Here is a 21754-nt window from a genome sequence, read left to right on the forward strand (position 1 = left end):
AAAATTTAAATGCCAAGGTTGAGTAAAAAGAACAAAAAATAAATTTTAAAATGCTTGGAATAAAACCCATATAATTAATAAACATAATAATTAATTTTGCTAAATGTCAATTAAACAGTTAATAACATCCATTAAGTAAAAGTGAATCAACCAATCACTCTTAATTCTAAGATTAGACTAGTAATTCTCCTGAGATACTGGTAGAGAGATGCTTGTGAAGTATGAACATCACTTTCTTTTTTTTTTTTCATTTATTTATATTAGTTGGAAGCTAATTACTTTACAATATTGTAGTGGTTTTTGCCATACATTGACATGAATCAGCCATGGATTTACATGTGTTCCCCACCCTGAAACCCCCTCCCACCTCCCTCCCCATCCCATCCCTCTGGGTCATCCTAGTGCACCAGCCCCCAGCACTTGTCTCATGCATCAAACCTGGACTGGCGATCTGTTTCACAATTCATAACATACTTGTTTCAATGTTATTCTCTCAGATAATCATTTTCAATGATATGTGAACAAGATGCTATTATCTTATTTTTACATTATTTAGCTTTTTAAATTGGAAACACTTTTTTTGAAGGCTTCAGAAATTCATAACTGTATTTCCATTTTCCAGAGAACTGATTTTTAGTTTGGTTTTATAATCTGTTAAGGTACTGCATGACTATTAATGCTATTCATGTGACTTTCAAGGAAACAGAAAAACTAAGGTTAAATTTTATAGCTTTAAAAAAAACTCTACAGTTTAAAAATTGAAGAATTGTTATATTATGTATGTGAATGAAAGCCATTAGCAATATTTCATTGATTTCTTTAAATGTGTATATAACTCTATTTTTTTCAAAAAGCACATATTTTGTGAGGAAAATTGACTTTTTTCCAGTAGAGAATTGTGAGCCTTTATTGCTTTCAAGCAAAAAAATATTTATTACATTTCATCATATGTTGGCTATTTTGCTGGCTGCTGAGGATCCAGTGGTGAGAGGACACCTGAATCAGTGAATTCTAATATGGCACATTCTTGAAAGGCATTTAGATGCCCAATCAATACTAAGTGAACTCCCTGGTTTAGCTATTAACTGCTGTGGTTTAATGTTTGACAATATGCAAGCAAACTTGGAGTAGTGATAAAATAATACACAGATCTCTTATGTTGCTCATGAGGAAGAAAGGCAGCACTGACTCTGATATTAATTTGGTATTAATTTAGCATTTGCTTTTGACATTTAGAGCATTGAGAGGGCACATTTTATCTTTAACTCCCACCAGTGGCTGGTACATGGAGCTGTTCTTTTCTTTTTCTATTTTAACAGAATCAGACCAATGGTAAGCTTTGATATACTGGTTTGAATTTGGAAAAATCATCTTCTTCAGAGTTATCAAATAACTCACTCAGTGGAGAATACAGAAAGTGAGCCAAAAGCCAAGGAAAGAGCTAAGAGCTTGTCAGTCCCTTCAAAGATTAGAATCTCCGGCCTCCTTTGAAAGTTTCTGGGAAGTGTGTGTGTGTGTGTGTGAGAGAGAGAGAGAGAGAGTGAGAGAGAGAGATAGAGAGATGGTAAAAGAACATAGAAGAAAGTAATAATTGAGAAGGAGAAACAATAAGAGATTCTAATTTTTTGCGTAAGCTGAGCAATTAATTTAGTTGGCCTTGAGGCCTAGATGTCTGTTCCTGGATAGATCTGCTATTTGGTTAATTTGAACTCACTTGATTAGTTAAACAATGTATATACACAAGACTGATACATGTCACTTCACACCCTAGTGTCGATGGCATACATTTTGGCAGTCTGTGTTCGAGGGGTCGCATGTGACCAGGGCATGGAAACAGCTGTGGTTGAATAGGCTTTCCTCGTGGAATAAGGATAGTTCCTCTCAGGTCCAACATCTGTTTGGAAGAGATAAACGTAGCAATATAAAAATAATTATGGCTCAGTAAACTTTCAAGAAAATGTAATTATATATTCTTTCAAAGAGGCAAGAATATAAATATTCTAAGAAGGAATCATCTAAGAACCCTAGAAGAAAATCTAAGGGTTTCAACCTGAAAGTTGTTTTTAGATTTAAAATTCAGCCAAGTAATTTCCCTTTTTTTTTTTTATGAGAAGAGAAATTTCCTAGTTTTTTCTCAGTGACATTTTAGTAACCTAGTAGTAACACATTACATTCTTTAACAACAAGGATACATTTGATTTGACTCTGCATCTACTTCTCTGTTTAACTCTAGAAAAAAATTTAGTCACTTGTGTGAGATGAGATATATAAGATAATGACACATTGAAATAATCACTATCTATTTGGGTATTGGACACAGTTGTAGCTGCTTTGCTTTTTTTCCCCCTTTTTCAGCAAATATATCACTAACTGGATAGTAAGGTTCTAGTATTAAAAATCAGTTGTCCTTGAACAGTAGAAATTCCTAATGGTAATAGATAAGTATCAAGCTATCAATATGACTTTGGGCTGGTGAGATGTGTTTCCATTAGGTTGGGAGAAATAACACTGGAGGCAAGGAAGTGTGCTATTTTATTTTGTCCTTACCTTTGAAGAGATATAAACAGCATGTGAGGATAGCACCAGCCAAAAAACAACCCAAAGAACCAGCCATTCCAAGCCAACAGGACCAACCAAATTTATATTGGTTGCCAAGAAATATATTGTGCAAAACCAGAGAAGAACGTTCTACATAAACATCAACGGCATACCAAACAGAGCCAATTATTCCTGGGGCACCTGAAAGAAATGGAAATTGCTAAAAATAATTCAGGTCTTTTCCAAATCTACATCCAAGAAGATTAAGTTATTCTATTGTATTGTATATAAGAGTATTCTATCATGTTGTATTTAAGAGTAGTCTATGACTCTCCTGACCCACCACCCAGACCCATGATTGAAGTTACGTCTACTACATAATCAGCACCTATAATTTTAGTGATTTGGGGTTAAAAACAAATAACTGAAGTAGAAATTGAAAATTTATCTACCACATCCACCATGTAAGAATAGACTAAAAATTTTGTTTATTTCAAATAAAATTTAATCCTCAGAGATTTGTCTTTCTGAAAATTGACTGGTTTTAAATGATGCAACTAAAGTCCTTTCACATGTATAAATTACAGGTATACATTGCATGTCAGGGCTCAGATTGAAGAAAAAATCATGGGCAGTTGTAGAACAAAAGACTATATGAAAATAGTGTTTCTGAAATCCGTAAGCCCCCAAGAAACACTCACATTTTTCCTAGTAAGTCTGTGATTTCAAGCCACAATTTCATTGCATTCTTTTCACAATTATTTAATGCAACAAGTTTAAGAAAGACCTGATCATGAACACATAGTAACCTTTAGAATACAGGGCATAAATTACTACATCTTTTCTGTAATACTGCAACCTATAGGTTTAGCATGAAAATTCTTTTTTTTGAAACTTAAAACATATTATATATATTTTATATATATATATATATATATATATAGTACATATATAATTCCAAGTCTTTAGTCATCTTGGGTGATTTATTCAGTCATCTCTTTAGCTAATCCTGCAGGAATTTTCTTCATTGACTTATTTTTCTTTAAATTTAGTTCTGATATTTTATAAAAAAAAATAGAGTAGATTATCTAGTGATGTCTTAAAAAGAATTCTAGAACAAAATTGCATAACATTAAATGATGTCTAAATTTGTTAAATAAAGCACATTGTTACATACAAAATGTTTATGTTTTCACTAAGCTGGATATGGGAATTGATATTTTGAAAAGAAAAAAAAAGACTAATAAATTATTGTGACTTTTTAGTGCAATTTAGGATCCTTAGGACCTTGTGTGAAAATATCAGGGAGGTCCCATTTTTGACCATGTGATGGGTAAGACTTTCTGCTATGAGTTTACTCTGCCCACATTGGGATTACAGCAACAATTAAGAATGGATACTATTGCTGGGACTTTACCCTAATTTTCAGATCAAGAAAAGGAGACAGATTAATTAACTGGCCTAATGTCCCACATTACACATATATACATATCTCCAAGTATTTTTAGTTTTAAAATTCTCATCAATTTACCCTTCTAGTCAGTTTCCCACTTAAATTTGCTTTGGTGATTGTTTGCTGCTACCAAAAAAGAAGATGGTTTTCACTTTGGAGGGTAAACTTATCAGTTTTCAATCTTCCTACATTTTGGTTTTTTCATAGTGCACTTCCTCCCAATTTGCATTATGATCCAAGAAAGACACAGTATTTTATTTAGGATGACTAAATTGAAGTTAATGACTGACTTCAGGAAAATATCAGTTTTCCTGTTTCACTAATAAACCCCATATAAAGTGCATCTTGATTTATTGTTTTTTAGTCTTGCTTGCTTTATGTCTTCAGAAATCCACTTATTCTCTGCTTAAGTGAAGATAAGATCATACTTGTTTATTGTTACAGATATGATCATATGAGTTGGCACATGAGAAAAGTCTAATATAGAACTTGATGCAACTTAGGTCATTGTAAAGAATTGATGAGGATGTGGACAGGCAAGGTGGTGGCAGCTTGGGGATTACTGTAGGATTTAACTTCAAGAATAATCACCAAAAAAAGTTTTTAAAAATTTAAAGCTTTATATGCTTTTTAAGTGGTTAAAAATTGTTTGAGGACATCAAAAACCTTGATTGGGGATATTAACCAAAGATTAATATCTGATTACAAAACTAAGGAAAGCAGGGTTGGTGGATGTGCTCCTTATTCCTTCATTCTAGAAAATCAAGTCACATATGATCCTAAAATGAACTCCTTCAGAACAACACCCTTCTTCATCCCAAGACCTTAGTTGAGTAGCTTTATCCCCATCACTAGTCCAGACCAGTACCTGCTATTAGTAATGTGGTTCCAGCAACAAAGCAGATGCGGACTTTGATGTATGGCTCATCAGGGAGGAATTTCACACAGTCAAGTCCAAGGAGCAGGGTAATAAATCCAAACGCAGCTAGAATATCTGCAGTAATCATCAGCGCCCGAGTTGCCACCAGCTTCACTAGAAGATCAGAGCACGTGGTTTCAGCATAATCAGAGGCAGGAAACGTGTTAATACACAGAGGTGCACCAAAGAGAAAAACACAACCGCATACATCAAGACATGCCCAGTGAACACAATCACACTTTAAATGTGCGTGAACTTGAAAATAAACACTCTTATTTAATTTTTTCATAAAATTCAAAAGTATTATAAGACAACTGACATTAATTGTTTAAACAAACATTATTTGTTTAAGCACTGCTTATTGTGATCTTGTTGGCCTCTTAGCAAAGTGCCTGGCATATGGTGGAGACTAAATAACTATTTCTCTTTTTCCTCCTGTTTTGGAATGAGTGTTGTTCACAAGTATTAGCTGAAAGCCATATTGAAAGTAGAGTCTTTCTTCTTCCAAAGATACCCAATAAATATTCAGTAAATAATTAATCATTATATTTGTTTGAATTTCTATTGAAAAAGTGTAAATAATTGGTTAGAATTTGATATAGAGGAGAAGAATAAAATACTTCAAGATGTCTCATGCCAATTCAGGTGGGAGCCATCAGAAGATCTTTAGGAGAAGGGACTTCTGTTATTAAGTAGACTATTTCTGGAATCCAGAATCATATTTTCTTTTAATTCCTTTATACTGTGACCCTTCCTGGCCAACACTCTGCATTAATCTATCCACCTTGCATTGTCAACTGCACATATTTTAAAGCCATCGCCAATGAGAATATATGGCAGAAAGTCCAGGAGAGAGAAGATCAGGTAAATAGAAGTAGAATAGTAGCAGTCATCTATAATGGGAATATCAACTGTGAAAGTTTCCTCAATTGTGAGTCCCAGTGATACTAAATTAAAGCTAGGATAATGTTACCACTAACGGAGGATTAATTATCTGAAGTCAGAACTATTGGTACTTTATCTGGCTAGTGGAGAGGAATAATAAAATTTATTGCTTTGATGTTACAGTAATTATGTTTTATTTTCGTAGTGATTTGGGGTTTCATTTTATTGAAATAATTTTTTCCCCAATGATGAGACGACTTTAGGACCTACTTAGTTATAGACTGCCTATAAAAATGTTGCCAATCTTCCTCATTTCAAATATAAAATATTTTCATAATCCATCTAAGAGAGGAAATCAATGCATAAAATCAATCTGTACCTTAATAGGTAAATATTTAAGATATCAAAATGTGATGATATTTTTAAAAATTTAGACTCAAATGTAGGCCAAATCTGAGGTTCATTTTTTTTTTCAAAATTGAAGAAAGGTTAAAATATGTAACTTGTTAGGTGATAATTTGTATATTTCGACAGATCTCCTTGATCCTCAAATGGGCATACACATGTAAGCCGCCTGTTAAGCACTCCAAACCAAGTGGTCCCACACTCTGGAGTATTTCCCTTGAAGTTTTGTAAGTCCCCTTTGAAACTTAGGTCAACAGGGCCAGGACTGTCATCTGGACAGAGTGCCCTGAAATCACTGTGGGCCCTGGTCTTCCCCTGTCTGACCTATACTCCCATACAAAGTGTGATTCAGATGCTCCGTGGAACTTGAGGACTCACTCCTATGGTGTCATCCAAGGACCGTATAGCTAGTTCAGTTTCAAGAAGGCAGCTCTGCAAGTAGGTTGCTAATGCTGGCCAGTCAGGAATCTCCTTTTGGAGGTTGTCTGGGATCTGGCTACCAGAATATTAAATACTCTGATTTGAAGAAGTGAGATGGACTCAGACTAATAGTATCAACAGAGTCCTAAAAAATGCATCTGAGTCTAAATACCCTAAGTAGACAAGAGCAATGAGAAAGGTGGTCTAATTGTGATTGTATAAAAGATATCAAAGACTAAAAATAAAATCCTACTCTCTTATAGGTAACATCTTAACTTAGAGGATACAGTTTATTAGTTTCTTAGAACACATTTTTATCTCTTTTGTCTTTAAGCATATGGTAGAATTTTTAAAGAATATTAAGAGATTTTTTAGGATATTGTTTAAAAGTAATAGATAAAAATATATCAAGAGAAAAATGTGAAATAGTATAGGCAAGAGATACAGGACGATTTTAAAGTACAAACAGTGGCTTTCTCTGTGTAGTAGGCTTATGAATGATTTTATTTTCTTCTTGCATAAATGTACATAACAATATTTTAAAAGTTGGAAATATTGTAGCTTTCTATTTTCTTCTCAGCCTTAAACATAGCCCTGAATTTCTAGAATAACCTAGTGTTCACATGAACACAAATGTCCATTCCTATTGACCAAATCGTGCTTCTTTCTATGTAGAACTAGGTTAGTGCAAGGAAAAAGAGAAAACATAAAAGGCTTTTTTTTTTAACTAAAAAAATGAAATAAAAGCCTTATGAATTATGTTAAACAGTGTTCCAGGCACTCAAATCCTAAATGGCAGAGAATGCTGTTTTTAGAGCACAACTCCTTTTAAGTGTTTTTCCCTGGGCTAAAATAGCTGTCCAGGGGAAAAGTCACATTCTAAGGGTTTACTTGTCATTTATCTTGAAAAAAGAAGTTGCTATGTTGTACCACCACCCATCATTTTATTCGAAAGAGATTAAAACAAATTTGCTTTAATGATTGCAACAGTACTTAGCACAATTTGATGGTCTAAATAAATAAATAAATAGTATGGAGAAGAGTGGAGAGAAATCAGTAATAAGGCTTTTCAATCTGTGAAATCTCTTTATTCAGAGAAACAAGGGCCTTGTTGACACCTAACTATATTTTAAAGCTAAAGGTAGAGAAGATGAAGGAACTGGCTTTTTATATTTTCAAAAAATGTGTCACATATCTGAATATTTTTCATTCCCTGATCCCACAGTCTGTGTCTCTTTGCCTTTCTCTTTGTCTCCCTATCTGCCCCTCTGCCTCGACCTGCTCTCTTTCTTAGCAAATCAGTCACTGAAATATTGTAAACTTTCTATCTGACCTAAGTCATTGCTAAAAGACTTCTCTGAAATCTTTTCATCTAACCTATCAACTCTAGTCATAGAAGTCACTGACCTTAAGGAATTAATTTCATTTTTTTAAGTGTTTACTATGAGCCTACTGTGTATAAGCACTATAACAGACTGTTTGTGGGAGAGCAGACCTGAATAAAGTAACAATTTTACCCTAAAGGAATTTATAAATAGATGGGGAAAGATTAAACATGCTAAAAATGCTTCAATTCACATTGCAGAAATAATAAACTAAAATTTTAATTGAAGCATTTAAAACTGAACAGAACTTTGCTATAGTATAGTAGAAGACAAAAACACATCATGGAAACCTGAGTTCAATTTCCTTTGGTCTCCCTGCCCTGACAAGGAGGGATGTGTAAGGCATACGTACAGGAGTGCTCAGCAAGGATAGAATCATACTCATCACAGGTGCGAATTCCATCAAAAGCATTTGTGACACACTCCCACCAGAGACCTCGGCATTTGGTGCTCACCTAGATGTTGGAGAAGACAACATGTGAAACGGCCAGGCAGACACACTTCAGTTTACCTTGATCAAAGGAAGAACTTGGCTGTTATGAGACTAATAGCAAAGTACAGTGCTTACAAGGGTGATCTGAATTTCATTGACAACAAACACCATATATTCTAGAGTATTTTCTCTTAAGCACTAACAATAAAGACTTTTCTCAACAGAGAGTAAACTTATTTCCTGATTTGGGAGTGGAGGGGGAATAAGTCATGCTGAAGATGGATAAAATCAGAATTAAACATATGCAGATGCCTATGGCTGGTTCCATCATGTCGATCTAATCTGGCAGCACTTCATTTCATTTTGCTATGCTGACATTTACTTATAAAAAAAGTCAATATAACAGTAGGTGACCACTGTTGACATCTTGAATCTACTAGGAATGTACATTAATTTTTCTTCATCATGAACATGAATCCCATGAAGAAACATTTATTATACATGAAATTCACAAGTTTAAAATAATGGTCAAAGAAAGTTATACAGGAAGACAACAATAAATGAAATATAAAGACCGCACGACTTCACCCCTGCTCCACTGACAGACTACAAATGCTTAAGCTAAGATGTGGATGTAAACAAACTGAACATTAATTTCGTACAACCTGACAGTTGAAAACCACTACTACTTAGAAATGTTGTACAGATGATTCTAAATATCCACTTTAAAGCTAAAAGGTAGCAGTGTCCTGAAACTTCTCATACTTTATAAGCTGTAAGTCAAAACAGATTTCCTAGAATTATAAACATGCCAACAGGAAATGTTTTCAAGTATTCTTGACAGAACTGTTGCATATGGAACAGAGCTAATATGATTGCTTATTCTGATTCAATTACAGATTACATTATTTTGGCAATCTGGGAATAGTTTAGTAAGATTTAACCAAAAATTATCTTGGAAAATGAAAGCTTAAAATATTCCTTAAAGAAAGAATAAATAACAGAGCAGAGTGGGAAGAGAAATGAAAGGCAGGACGATTATAACTGATGTGGAGAAGAAACGAATATAGAACATTTTGATTTGCAAAAGAAAATTATATCAGAGAATAACTGTACTATGAAACTCCCTGCCCCATGTTCTGCTTTGAAATTGTTTTGTGCAGCAAACAAGATTTCACTGCTGGCTGAAAGTGAAAGCGAAGTCCCTCAGTCGTATCCGACTTTTTGCGACCCCATGGACTGTATCCTGCTAGGCTCCTCATCTACAGGATTCTTCAGGCAAGAGTACTGGAGTGGTTTGCCATTTCCTTCTCCAGGGGATCTTCCTGACACAGGGATAGAACGTGGGTCTCCCACACTGCAGGCAGACTCTTTACTGAAACGACTTAGTACACACATCTGATCGGAGACACCACAGAGACTAAAAACTTAATACAGAAAATTCATCTTATGAAATCTAATATATCAGTTTCTGAAGGAGGATATGAGCATACAAAGTTATATGAAAAATGAAAGAGTTAGTTGCTAAGTTGTCTGACTCTGTGACTCCATGGACTGTAGACCACCAGGCTCCTCTGCCCATGGAATTCTCCAGGCAGGAATACTGGAGTGGGTTGCCATTCCCTTCTCAAGGGCATCTTCCTGAACCAGGGATTAAACTTGGTTCTCCTGCATTGCAGGCAGACTCTTTACTGTTTGAGCCACCAGTGAAGCCCAAAGTTATATACACATAAAATTTAAACTATAAATGATAAAACAGACTTTAAATTGACACTCATTACTTGTGTTGTTTCTTTGAGCAAGATCTTACCTTTCTGAGCCTCAAACTCCTTGTCTTTATATAGGAACTAATACCAGAGTGATTATAAGAACTAAAAATTGCAAACATACATAATACAAGTAATTTGCTCAATAAATGATAAAATTTGTAAAGTACTTACACATCATAATAACCTGAGTTGTGACTAAGTTGAGCGTTACTAATGAACCATATGAAAGTTGAGAAAAGCAGATGTAATTGGTTGAATGGCAACCCCTGCCCCTAAATGTAACCATGTTCTAATCCCCAAAACCTGTGAACGGGACCTTACTTGGAAAAAGGGACTTTGCATATGTAGTTAAATTAAGAATTTTGAGATAAGGAAATCATCTTCAATTACCAGGGTGGCCCTAAATCTAGTGATAAGTGTCCTTATAAGAGATACACACATGTACACACTGCTATATTCAAAATGAGTAACTAACAAAGAGCTATTGTATAGCATATGGAACTCAATGTTATGTGCCAGCCTGGATAGGAGGAGGGTTTGGGGGAAAAAGGATATATGTATATGTATGGCTGAGTACCTTCCCTCTTCACCTCATCCTACCAAATATTGTTAATCAGCTATGTTCCAATACAAAATAAAAAGTTTAAAGTCTGAAAAAAAAAAAAAAGAAGAGAAAAGCAGAGGAGAGACAGACAGAAGAGAAGGAGGCCATGTGACCACAGAGACAGACTTCGGAGTGACTCAGCCTCACGTCACCGAATGCCTAGGTCATCAGAAGCTAGAAGAGGTGAGGAATGCATTTATTCTCTTCTATGATCCTTCAGAGGCTGTGCAGCCCTCCCAACACTTTGACTTCAAACTTCTGGCCTCCAGAACTGCAAAAGAGTAAATTTCTCTTGTGTTAAGTTAACAAATTGTGGTAATGCGTTATGGCAGCCTGGGGAAATGGGTATAGTAGAGACAATTTGTACTAAACTATTATAATACAACAGAAAAAAAGCCTTTTCATAGCCTTTTACTGGTTGGAGTCTCAATGAACAGGAACACACTGGGTCTAGTTCATTCCAACTTGAACTAGGTTATACGGACCTGAAGTCACTATTCTAATAATCAGAGACTGACTAATAATCGATTTCCTGCTAATTCAGCTACTAAAATGAACTAATGAAATCTAATTTAGTCATTCTATGTGAGGTTTAGAAAATGAGCTGAGATATATATTTGAGGATACTTATTTTAAGCTAAAAAGTATTTGTTTCTTGCCAAAATAATCCAGTAGTGGTGTCATTTTTCAAGGCTATTGATCATTTACCTGCAATGACCGCATTTAGAAAAGCAATGAGCTCATTAGGGGAAACAAGGAATCCAATTTCATTAGGTATTAATGCTCTAGGGCACAATATTAGATTGTTTGGTATTCACACTCAGTCAAGGTACGTGAGAATAGTGGCTGTAATTAACTAAACTTCTGTGTTAATATAGCACTTACTGGAGACACCCTTAAAGGTGCCTTTGTGCCCAAAAAACAAGGTTAAAAGACTATAGGTTATTTATCACATTTAGGAAAGCCCTCCTTGCCTAAAATTTAGAGTCTTCACTTATCCTCCTGTTGTATAATGGCTTATTAAGAACTCTCTAAAAGGCAGAAAGATAAGTGAAAGTGTTAGTCACTCAGTCATGTCTGACTCTTTGTGATCCCAGGGACTGTAACCTGCAAGGCTCCTCTGTCCATAGAATGCTCCAAGCAAGAATATTGTAGTGAGTTGCCAGTTCCATTCTCCATGGGCTCTTACTGACCCAGGGATCGAGCTTGGGTTTCCTGCATTGCAGGCAGATTCTTTACCCTCTGAGGAAGTCAGGTAACTCTATAATCCTTAAAGTCTTAAGAAAAGGTTCTTGCAAAGCAGACTGATGCTTAAAATATTATGGTTAATATTTCTTAAAGGGCAAAAATGACATTAACTATAATTTTATCTCACAATGTTGTCCAAAATGGACAATTCCAAATTTAAGCTTTGTCCTTTTAACATGTGATCCATATATTAACAGATAACATATAAAATAAAACTTCCATAATTTTTATTTTTATTTATTTCAATTTTTATTTTTTTTAATTATAAAAGTATGATAACACATTTACAGAAGACTTGGAAAATACAGAACAAGGTTACATGTGGTTCCACTATATACTACCATTATCTTTTAAGTAGATAAATTAAGATTTTTAGTTTGGGGTTTCAATATCAAATTCAAAACTTCACAGAATGAATCTACAGAGAAGTAAAAGGATACAGTAGACCTGAAAAGCATTGTAAACCAACTCAACATAATTAAGATTTATACAGTTTTCACACAACAGTAGGATACAAGTTCTATTCAAGTTCCCATAGACTGCACGCTAGGAGACACTGGAACATATCTGAGGATGTAAAACGAGGTACAAAAATTTCATGGTCTAAAGGCATTGAAATCATAACAGAGCTTGTTCTCTTATTACTGAGGAATTATGCTAGAAATTAATATCAAAGATACTTGAAAATAACCCACATATTTTCAAGTGCAATATGACATTTACCAAGACAGTTATTTGACTTAGCCATTGAAAGCCTCCATAAAGTTAGACTGATAAACAACATAGAGGGTGAATGCAAAAAGAAAGCATTTAATTTTCTGTAAATAATGTTTTCCCTGGTTTGTTTTTCACTTTTTAATTTTATTTTCAAAGAGTTTTTATTTTTATTATTTATTTATTTGGCTATGACACATCTTTGATCTTTGTTACAGCATGTGGGGTCTAGCTCCCTGGTCAAGGATCGAACCCATGACCTCTGTGTTAGGAGTGCAGAGCCTTATCCACTGGACCACTAGGGCAGTCCTGATACTTGATGAATTTTTATACCATTGCAATGAATATCTGTTGATCCTGAAGTGAGGAGAAGTCAGTTTACCAAAGGTGTGACAGTAAAAGTACAAGTCACAAATATGAAGCCAGCATAAATTTCTTAATATTTATTATTTGCCAGCAGTAAAACATAAAGGTTTTATAAGAGTTCAGATTTCTGGCCAATCTGGCCACCTGGAATTCCTAGTTCCATGTAGCAACAACTAGCAAGAACTGAGTGGTTCTTCAAATTTCTGCCTATCATTGAAATCTTGCCTCAAAGGTATGTCTTCTTCCATGAGATTCTTGCAGTCTCTCCAGCTGGAGTTAATGTCTTCTTGGATCCTACAGCAACCTGTCTGTATTTCTATAGCATTTATAATGTTGCATTTATCTTTTCATATGCATTTATGTGCATCAGTCTCCCAAGTCTGTCTTTCAGACCATGTTCATTCATTCAATGTCTGTCCCATGTCAGTCAATCACCTAATGCTGAGGATACAGCAATGACCAAGTTAGGCATGGCACCTTGCTTCAAGGAGCTTACAACCCCTGCTTCTCAGGGTATAATAGATGCTCAGTAGACATTTACTGAGAGAAAATATTTATCATTTTTTTTCTAATCCATACACATTAACTCTCATTTCAAATTTGCCATGGAAAATGGTTACTGTTACACTAGATGTACAATTGATGCTTAATATGTCCTTTCAGCTTGACTGAATAGAGTAGAATAGCCAAATCCAGGAGTCGAAGAACTATTACTGAGACTAGGAGTTTATGCTGATTGGATGTCAGCCTGGACCCTATCTACGCAGTTGGCTCTGGAAAGTATTTACCACGGTGGTAAAGATAAACAGGATACCACACAGACAAGACTTAAGGAAACTAGATTGATGATCTCTCTTCCAGTTGAGTATATAATGGCATAAATTAATTCCTTAATCCTGGGATTTCTTATTCTAAACTCTTTAGTAGTTTCCCATTAAGGCGTCTCTATCCTAGTCTTTGCCAATTTCTCTTTTCTCATCACTCTGTGTTACGAGCAGCAACACACAATTTTGCCTGCATTGTCTTATTTACTACAGTTTTGCGTGTGTGTCTTGCCTGTATATATTTTACATATCTTTTGAGAAGAGAGAAACTTAAAATACCTTAATTCAGATTTTCATATGTAGTAATTATACACGGCAAGTAAGTAAATATTTTTTCTTGGCTGACCACTATCAAACAAGGTTTTTCTTTTTCACCATGCATTATGTTATAAATGCATATGCATTGTGATTTATGTGTAAATATAAAATATAGGAAGAATAATGCACTAGTCAAAAGAAAACTGGGATAAGTCATGAAGATATATTCTTTTAAAAATCACCGTAAAATAGAAATTTATAGTTTCACATCACTTTGCCAACCTCATGCTAGTATATTGTAATGTTGAAGACGCAACATACTTGTTTCCAGTACTTACTTGAATATATTTATTAAGATGCAAAAGTTTTAATAATACTATAGTAAACAACATTTTCTAAAACATGAAATATTTTCACTTTGAACAAAAATGGCTTTTGAATTTTTTTATACTAGAGTTCTGAAATTTTCATTTTTATATTTTATTTTCTTTTTCTTACTATTCTAGGGCCTAAAAGAACTCAAGACAGGTATTTATAAGGATGAGGAAGCAAAATTAAAATAAACTTAATAAATGTCATCTTTCCCTTCTACTCCATTTACATACCATGAATTTATTTGCTAAAATATGTTTGGTTAACTCTGCTTACTTAGCTGGGAAGCACTGGCTAAAGGTATAAATGGCAAGAATGGGATGACGCAAACTTAGTGGGTAAAATATAATGTCTGTGGTCTTCATGATAATATCTAATTTACATATATAGGCTATATAAGTATTTCAATTGTAATATTTATTATTTAATTTAAGCCATATGTTTCATCTTTTTAAAATGTTTTCCTTATGAAAGTATGGTATCTTAATTTTGCAATGTTTACTATCCAGTGACAGAGATCACAATTTATGTTGAGTGAATTATTATAAAATATTAATTTCCTTTTGTATCTCTCCTTTTCTTCATTTCTTTCCCTCTTTGAAGCACCAGGAAGAAAAGCTATGTTTTCTAGATGAGAATACTGTCTTCACTAATTTTATCACACATCTCAGGGGACTGGATCTTTATTCTTATCTGATTAAAATGAGGAACCAGATCCACATATTGGAAAAATTTAAATTGCAACAAGATGAAAAGTCTTGCCAAAGAAAAAATAATGATCTTTCTATAGAGATACTTCTTGTTCAATGTGAGATTTCCAAATAGTACTTCATATTTTATTTCATTTATTTATTCGTTCTTTTAGTAAGTGTGTCAAGTATCATAGTAGGTACCCATTCAGTTTATATTAACAAATACCTCCTAAGTTCCCATTATTTAGAAGGGGGTGCTAGGAACTGTAGGAGACAATGAGGCGAATTAAAGAGCATTTGTAGCCTCAAATGTCTGCTGAAGGAATTGGAAATAAGTTAAAAAGTACAACTAGTATAGAAATAATCAGAGTATATGCTAGTTATAATAATTTAAATATTTATTTTATATCTGAAAGAATTGTAGCATCTTTAATGCTTGTCTTATGTCTGAAAATTGTCTTATGTCTGAAAGAATTGTAGAATCATTAATACAAATGGAAATCCCAGGGGAAAATCTGGTTATGAAAATAAAATGAATCCAAATGTGGATTACCTTTTATTTGAGGTAATAAAATTTTAATCATAGCATTGCTTGATATAAGGCATATTTTCTCAGTAAATAACTAACAAAAGTTGAACTTAAAAATGAGGGAAAAAAAACTTGTGAAAACATTTTTTCTTTTTGATAATTGAGAGACCAATAATTTGTAGAGAAGCTACTTTTCAATTTCACTATGGATAACAAAGAATTACACATAATATAATTAACATATTAATAATGTTGTTAATTCATAATTTATTTTCTGTTAAAATGCATTTAATGGAATACTTATGCTATTTTGTCTTTATTCTCTGCCTTATTCTCCTAGTTAGACAAAAAGGGTACAATCATAGGAACTAAAATGGAAAAACCAACAGCTCAGAGAAATAAACAGAATTTGTCCAAGAGAATCAATAGAGAAAATAGGAACAGGACTTAAATCTCATATTTTTCCCTTCAGTGAACATTCTACAAAATGTCATCTCCTCCTCCAGAACAAAAACAAAGCAATAAACTGCAAATAGACAATATTATATCTAAACATTTATTGACTGATTTATATTTGCCTGGTACTGTGGTAAATACTTTAGATATATAGGCTCATTTAACCCTCACAAGACACTTATGATGTGCATATCATTATTCTCCTTTTATAGGAGAGGAAATGTGGTTTTACAAAAACTTAAACGTTTGTCCAAATTCACACAGTTATTGCCTGGCAGGTTGGGATTTCATCTCAGGTCCTTCTAACTTCAAGTTCAACCTGTAAACATCCACACTACAAAGCATTACCTTTCTGGCCCCCACAAGGTGCTGTGCAACAATCTAAGTGAAAAAGAAATGGCATGGTGTAGGAACATTTTTGCTTAATAGCTTTTGCATAAAAATTAATTTTCCTCCATTTAAGCTCTAGGTGAATGATTCCATCCTTCCTTTCATTGTCCCAAAACAGGAAAGTGGATTTCAAATTTTAGTTCTCCTTGTGCATCAGCCTTGCAATCAACTATCAATCCCACCAATTCAAGTTCTTTAGCTTCTCATATCTACAGATCTTCTAATGCTTGTTGCCGCACTAGTTTAGATTATCAATGTTTTCCTCCTGTTCTATGGCACAGGCTTCCTAATTGGTCTCCCTGTGATTCATTTTACCCTTTCTAATCCCCACATTAACCAGAATGATGGATTTTTCTAAAACATATATATTTATATATGTTTTCTTAGAGTGAACCACTCTTGTCTATGATGTAAGATCTATGGTAGTGGTTTAGATCAGTCGTGTCTGACCCTTGCAACCCCGTGGACTGTAGACTGCCAGCTTCCTCTGTCCATGGGGTTTCTCAAGCATGAATACTGGAAGGGGTTGACATTTCCTTCTCCAGGGGATCTTTCCAACCCAGAAATCAAACCTGGCTTGGGTTTCTTGCATTGCAGGTGGATTCTTTAACAACTGAGATAAGGGAAAGCCCCATATAAGGTCTACATTTTACATGAAGACAAATCCCTTGATGATCCAGCACCTATATTCTTTCCCTACACTGGAAACTCTTGCCATGCTGCAATATGTCCAAAGACACTAACATACAGCATTCTAGCATTCTCATACCTAGATCTCTGCCTATATCATATCCTGTGCTTGCAATACTCTCTTCTTTTTCTGGCCCTTTCACCTGTTCCTCTAGTCTGGTTTGGATACTTCTTCTGGGTAGCCTTCACTGATTATTCATGATTGAGTGAGCTGGCCACTCAGAGGTACCTGTAATCACAGCACTGGCCATAGCATACTGTGTCTATGAGCTCACCTTCTTGTCTCTCCCAATACTCTGGGAGAAACGTAAGGAAGATCCAAGACTCATCCTCTTTCATAATGTGTACCCACTACAGTATCAGGTAGACAAAGAGCACTTGTGGAATGATAGATGATAGAAAAGAAAAAAGGGGAGCACAAATAGAGGGATAAAGAGACCAAGGAGAAGAGGAGGGGAGAAGAAAAAAGAAGAAAAAGGAAGTAGAGCATAAAAGATTTTTTAAAAGAGAGGAAGAAAGAGAAGGGGAGAAGGAAATGAGAGGAGGAAGAAAGAGGAAGAAAGGAGGGAGGGGGGCAGAATAGAAAGGAGAAAAAAATAGGGATGGAAGGAGAGAGTGGGAAACAAGAAGAAAGAACATATGAAGCTACAGAAAAATGAAGACTATCAACATTAGATTTCTTAGTGGAAATTTCTGGGGAGGCTGTAGATGCCATTGGTCCTCCTATGTTGGCTGGCCATCTCTCTGGAAGACATAGTCATGTCTCTAGACAGAGTCATAGCCAAGGAATTCTGATGTTGGAGAATATAAGACTGAAAAGGGCCTTGAAACAACTGAGTTCGACTTCATGTTTATAACTGAGGAAACTGGGCCTAAGACATGAGCTGTGACTTGCTCAGTAGAAGACGGTTAAGATGCAAACACGGGCTACAATAATCTCAAAACCCAAGTTCTAGTCACACAGAAGTGTCTCTAGGACACATGGGACCCAGGAACGACAGGAGGAGCAGCACTGTGGCTCAGGACCCCTGCTGCCTGACTTGGGGCTGTGCACGACACCATCCCATGTGCTCTTTTCCTAATGTTTTTTTATTTCTTTATTTTTTATATTGGAGTACCGTTGATTCACAGTGTTATGCTGGTTTCAGGAATATAGCACAGTGATTCAGTCATGCATACATATGCATCTATTCTTTTTCTTAACTCAAAGAACTTTTCTCTTCAGGACAGGTGTAAATAAGACAAAATACTATTTTGTTGTATTTTGAATATTCTCTAGTAAGGCAAAGGGGGTGTTTGAGCTTTATCTGCCTCCTGCTCCCTGTTACTCACATTTGTTCTGTATTTTTTTTTTTCTATTTGTCCTCCCTCGGAAGACCTCTGCTGCCATTTCTACTTTTTGAAATCCTTTTGGATCTTTCTGAAGCTTTGTTCAATGGCTTTTACTCCCTGAGGCTTGTTTCAATGTCCCTGACAGGAAATAATCGCCTATCTTCTTTGTTCCATTGGTACTTCATTTCATTCTCAATATGAATTGGCCTATGCCCTTTATTATAGTTTCATAGTATCTTTGTTCCTGTCTAAGTGTACACTCATGAAAGGCAGGACCTGCTCTTGTTTTATCTTTGCCTCCCCTAGTAGGATTAGCAGAGCACCTTTTACAAGACATACATTTCATGTTTGTTATGTTATCCTGAACTATAGAATCCATTTTCCCACTCTGATGTCTTCATCACAATAAAGATTAACAAAGTTAAAAATTCATTATGTCCCTTTTTGTTTAAATTTTCTATGGCTATGCTTTTTTTTTTTTAAAAAAGCACTTTTATTGTGTCAACTTTTTTCCAACAGTTGTTTAAAGTGAGTTGTTAACATGGACTAATTTTATATATATATATATACACACACACATATATGAATATATACATATATGTATATATGTATATATATCCATGAGAAGGAAGCAAAGAGGGAGAACAGTATAATTGTGTCAGTGAGTATCATATCTTGACATTTAAAGATAATATTATGACTTTATATGTTACCAAATGAAAGAGCAATTATTATGAGAGATCCACAAAATATTGACAAATAGACTGCTGGAGAGAATTTTTGAAGGTTCTTTTAATTAGGAGGCTTCTTGGGGAGTATTTATTATGATACATTTCAGGTACAGGAAATATGAAAAAAGCTAGGAACTACTAACTATAGCCCAAGGTTCGCAAGGATTTACTGGAGGTGAGTAAACTGGACTGCTCATTCCATTCATTTTCACCAGAAGTGTTCTTGCACAGAAGAGATGGCAAATCGTTTGTATGTACCGAGATGAAATCAAGGAGACACTTTAAGTGCTAGAACTTTCAATCTATCTCAGCAAGGTCTGACCCTTTTAATATTTTTATTTCTTGTCAAGTGAAGTTAGCAGTTCCATCAGCTTAAGAAGAAAGATTTTCCAATTGATTAGAAAATATTTTAAGAATGCTTTTAGATGTGATTTTGCATATTTTTAAAAAGGTAATTTTAAGTGTGCTCAAGTCCAGCATATTTTTGTATTCATCACCGAGTACTGACAGTCCACATTCTAGCAAGCTAATGGTAGCAGAATGTTTCTATCTGCACTTTCTGAGTACTGTTAAAAGGACAGTTTTTTATTTCATTCACCAGTTATGTGCATGGTCAGATAATGCACCCTGGACTACCATATAACAGACATCCTTTATAATATTTCAATTCTATCACAATTTTCAGAAACATAATTTTCAAGTGCTAGCTAAAGAAATACTTAAAACTCTATTGGCTTTGAAGTGCCATGTAGGAGTCAGAGGAAATTTAAAAAGAAAGAAAAAAATAAAACAGAAACATAATAATACACAGAAAAACAGAAAGATAATGACTTTCCATCTGAAACTCCAACTTGAGAGTTTAATAAACAAAATTAGTAGAAAAAGTATAAAAAACTTGCCCTCGGGCATCTTTCTTAAACTTCATAAAGTTATAGCATTTGTTAGAGTAAATTGTTCTCTTCAGGATGTACACAGGAGAACATAGTGGGTTGCTATATGTTCTGTATTTGAGTTCCTGATATAGTTTCTTTTTCTTACCTACACTTTTTGCGGTCTTGCTAATGAATAGTTGCTGATTCTGAAGAACTTATTTTTACCTCTTTCAGATTCTTATAGCCACTGAAAAAAATTCTAAATTTCAAAATTACTTCATTCGAACTTCTTTAGTGACAAAAATAAAATTTTCAGATGTGAACCGCTCACTCATCTCTTGGACAAACATTAGGTTCCCAATATTAACTCATTTTTAAAAGAGGGTTTCTTGAATCCACATCTGTCCCCTGCACTTTGGGACATACTGCAAAGATTTGGTTTCACATGGAATTTTTTATCCTGTTTGGAAACTCCTTAAAAGGACATTTTTCCATTACACAGTAATTGGGTAGGTTTTATATGACTTGAGTTTAATCAATTGATCAATATTTTAGATGATCATTTCTTAAGAAGGTCTATCACATTACCCTTAATGCTATATTCAAGATTAGCAAATTTCTATTTGTGAGAAAGGATGTTACTGGAAAGTTATTCAATTGGGTATACACAGCAGTGGAAGAGGTGTTTCTGGAAAGCTTATATAATTACACTTGTATGAGTTTACCTTTATGAAGAAAGGGGGTTATCCAGTTACCTCATCTGTAAAACTGGATAACAATATCTACCCCATAGATGAGCTGTGTGTATTAAATAAGTTAATAATGTAAAGATTCAGTAAGTAGCAAGTAAGGAATAAGTCTATCCACTTTGGCTAGTACTACTATCACTAGTCCTAGAATGTAATGACACAGCGGGCTTAGAGAAAAGTCAGACGGACTTGGGTCAGTAAAAGAATCTATTGACTTCTTACCTCCAAGGAGTCATCTGCATTCACCATCCAACAGTCTGTCCAGGTGGCCACAACCAAGAACCCAGCGGAGAAAAATGCAAAGAAGCAGGCAACATACTGAAGAAGATCCCTCATCTTAGTGAGCAGACTGTCTGGAAAGGACACATGGGAAGCTGCCAGCCCTGGGCCCATGCAGGTGGCTGGGATGCTGTTAGTCTCCTCTGCTTCTGGTTCCTGGGGATGTCGAAAATACTACTGTTAAGGTGTCTTAACAAACAGGCTGTAATCCACAGAGGGGTCTTGGAGGTCATTATCTGCAGCAACCAGCCTCCAATCAGAAGCCAGGTCAGTGAAAGGACTGAGCGTGTTTTGGGTGGGGGAGAAAAAGAGCCTTGTTCATGGTTTCTGCCCAGACCGTGGGCTAATGGGACATGATGGTCACAAGAAGCACGTGCTGGCGTCAAGATGGAGAGAAGGAAGAAGGGTTACACCCCATGCTGACGCCTGTAAACTGATCTT

At 34.9% G+C, this 21754-nt stretch overlaps 1 protein-coding gene across 1 annotated transcript; it reads right to left on the reverse strand.

The window, feature by feature from the left end:
• Positions 1 to 397: 397 nt before the first annotated feature.
• On the reverse strand, positions 398 to 21709 carry CLDN16 (claudin 16). The gene is made up of 5 exons (XM_043474141.1): positions 21257 to 21709; positions 8358 to 8460; positions 4860 to 5024; positions 2548 to 2739; positions 398 to 1894 (listed from the first exon to the last, which is right to left on the reverse strand). Exons 1-5 carry the CDS (start codon positions 21425 to 21427, stop codon positions 1761 to 1763), a joined length of 765 nt encoding a protein of 254 aa, XP_043330076.1. The 5' UTR covers positions 21428 to 21709; the 3' UTR covers positions 398 to 1760.
• Between the last annotated feature and the right edge of the window lie 45 nt (positions 21710 to 21754).

Source organism: Cervus canadensis, chromosome 7, assembly GCF_019320065.1.
Source record: "Cervus canadensis isolate Bull #8, Minnesota chromosome 7, ASM1932006v1, whole genome shotgun sequence".
In the NCBI taxonomy this organism is placed as follows: Eukaryota; Metazoa; Chordata; class Mammalia; order Artiodactyla; family Cervidae; genus Cervus; species Cervus canadensis.

Excerpts from the sequence above, each read along its gene's own strand:
- CLDN16 (XM_043474141.1), bottom strand. The coding sequence starts at position 21,427 with ATGGGCCCAGGGCTGGCAGCTTCCCATGTGTCCTTTCCAGACAGTCTG. Across the intron at positions 8,461-21,256 it reads ATGCAGATGACTCCTTGGAG|GTGAGCACCAAATGCCGAGG; the intron begins GTAAGAAGTCAA and ends TCCAACATCTAG. Across the intron at positions 5,025-8,357 it reads TATCCTTGCTGAGCACTCCT|TGAAGCTGGTGGCAACTCGG; the intron begins GTACGTATGCCT and ends CTGATCTTCTAG.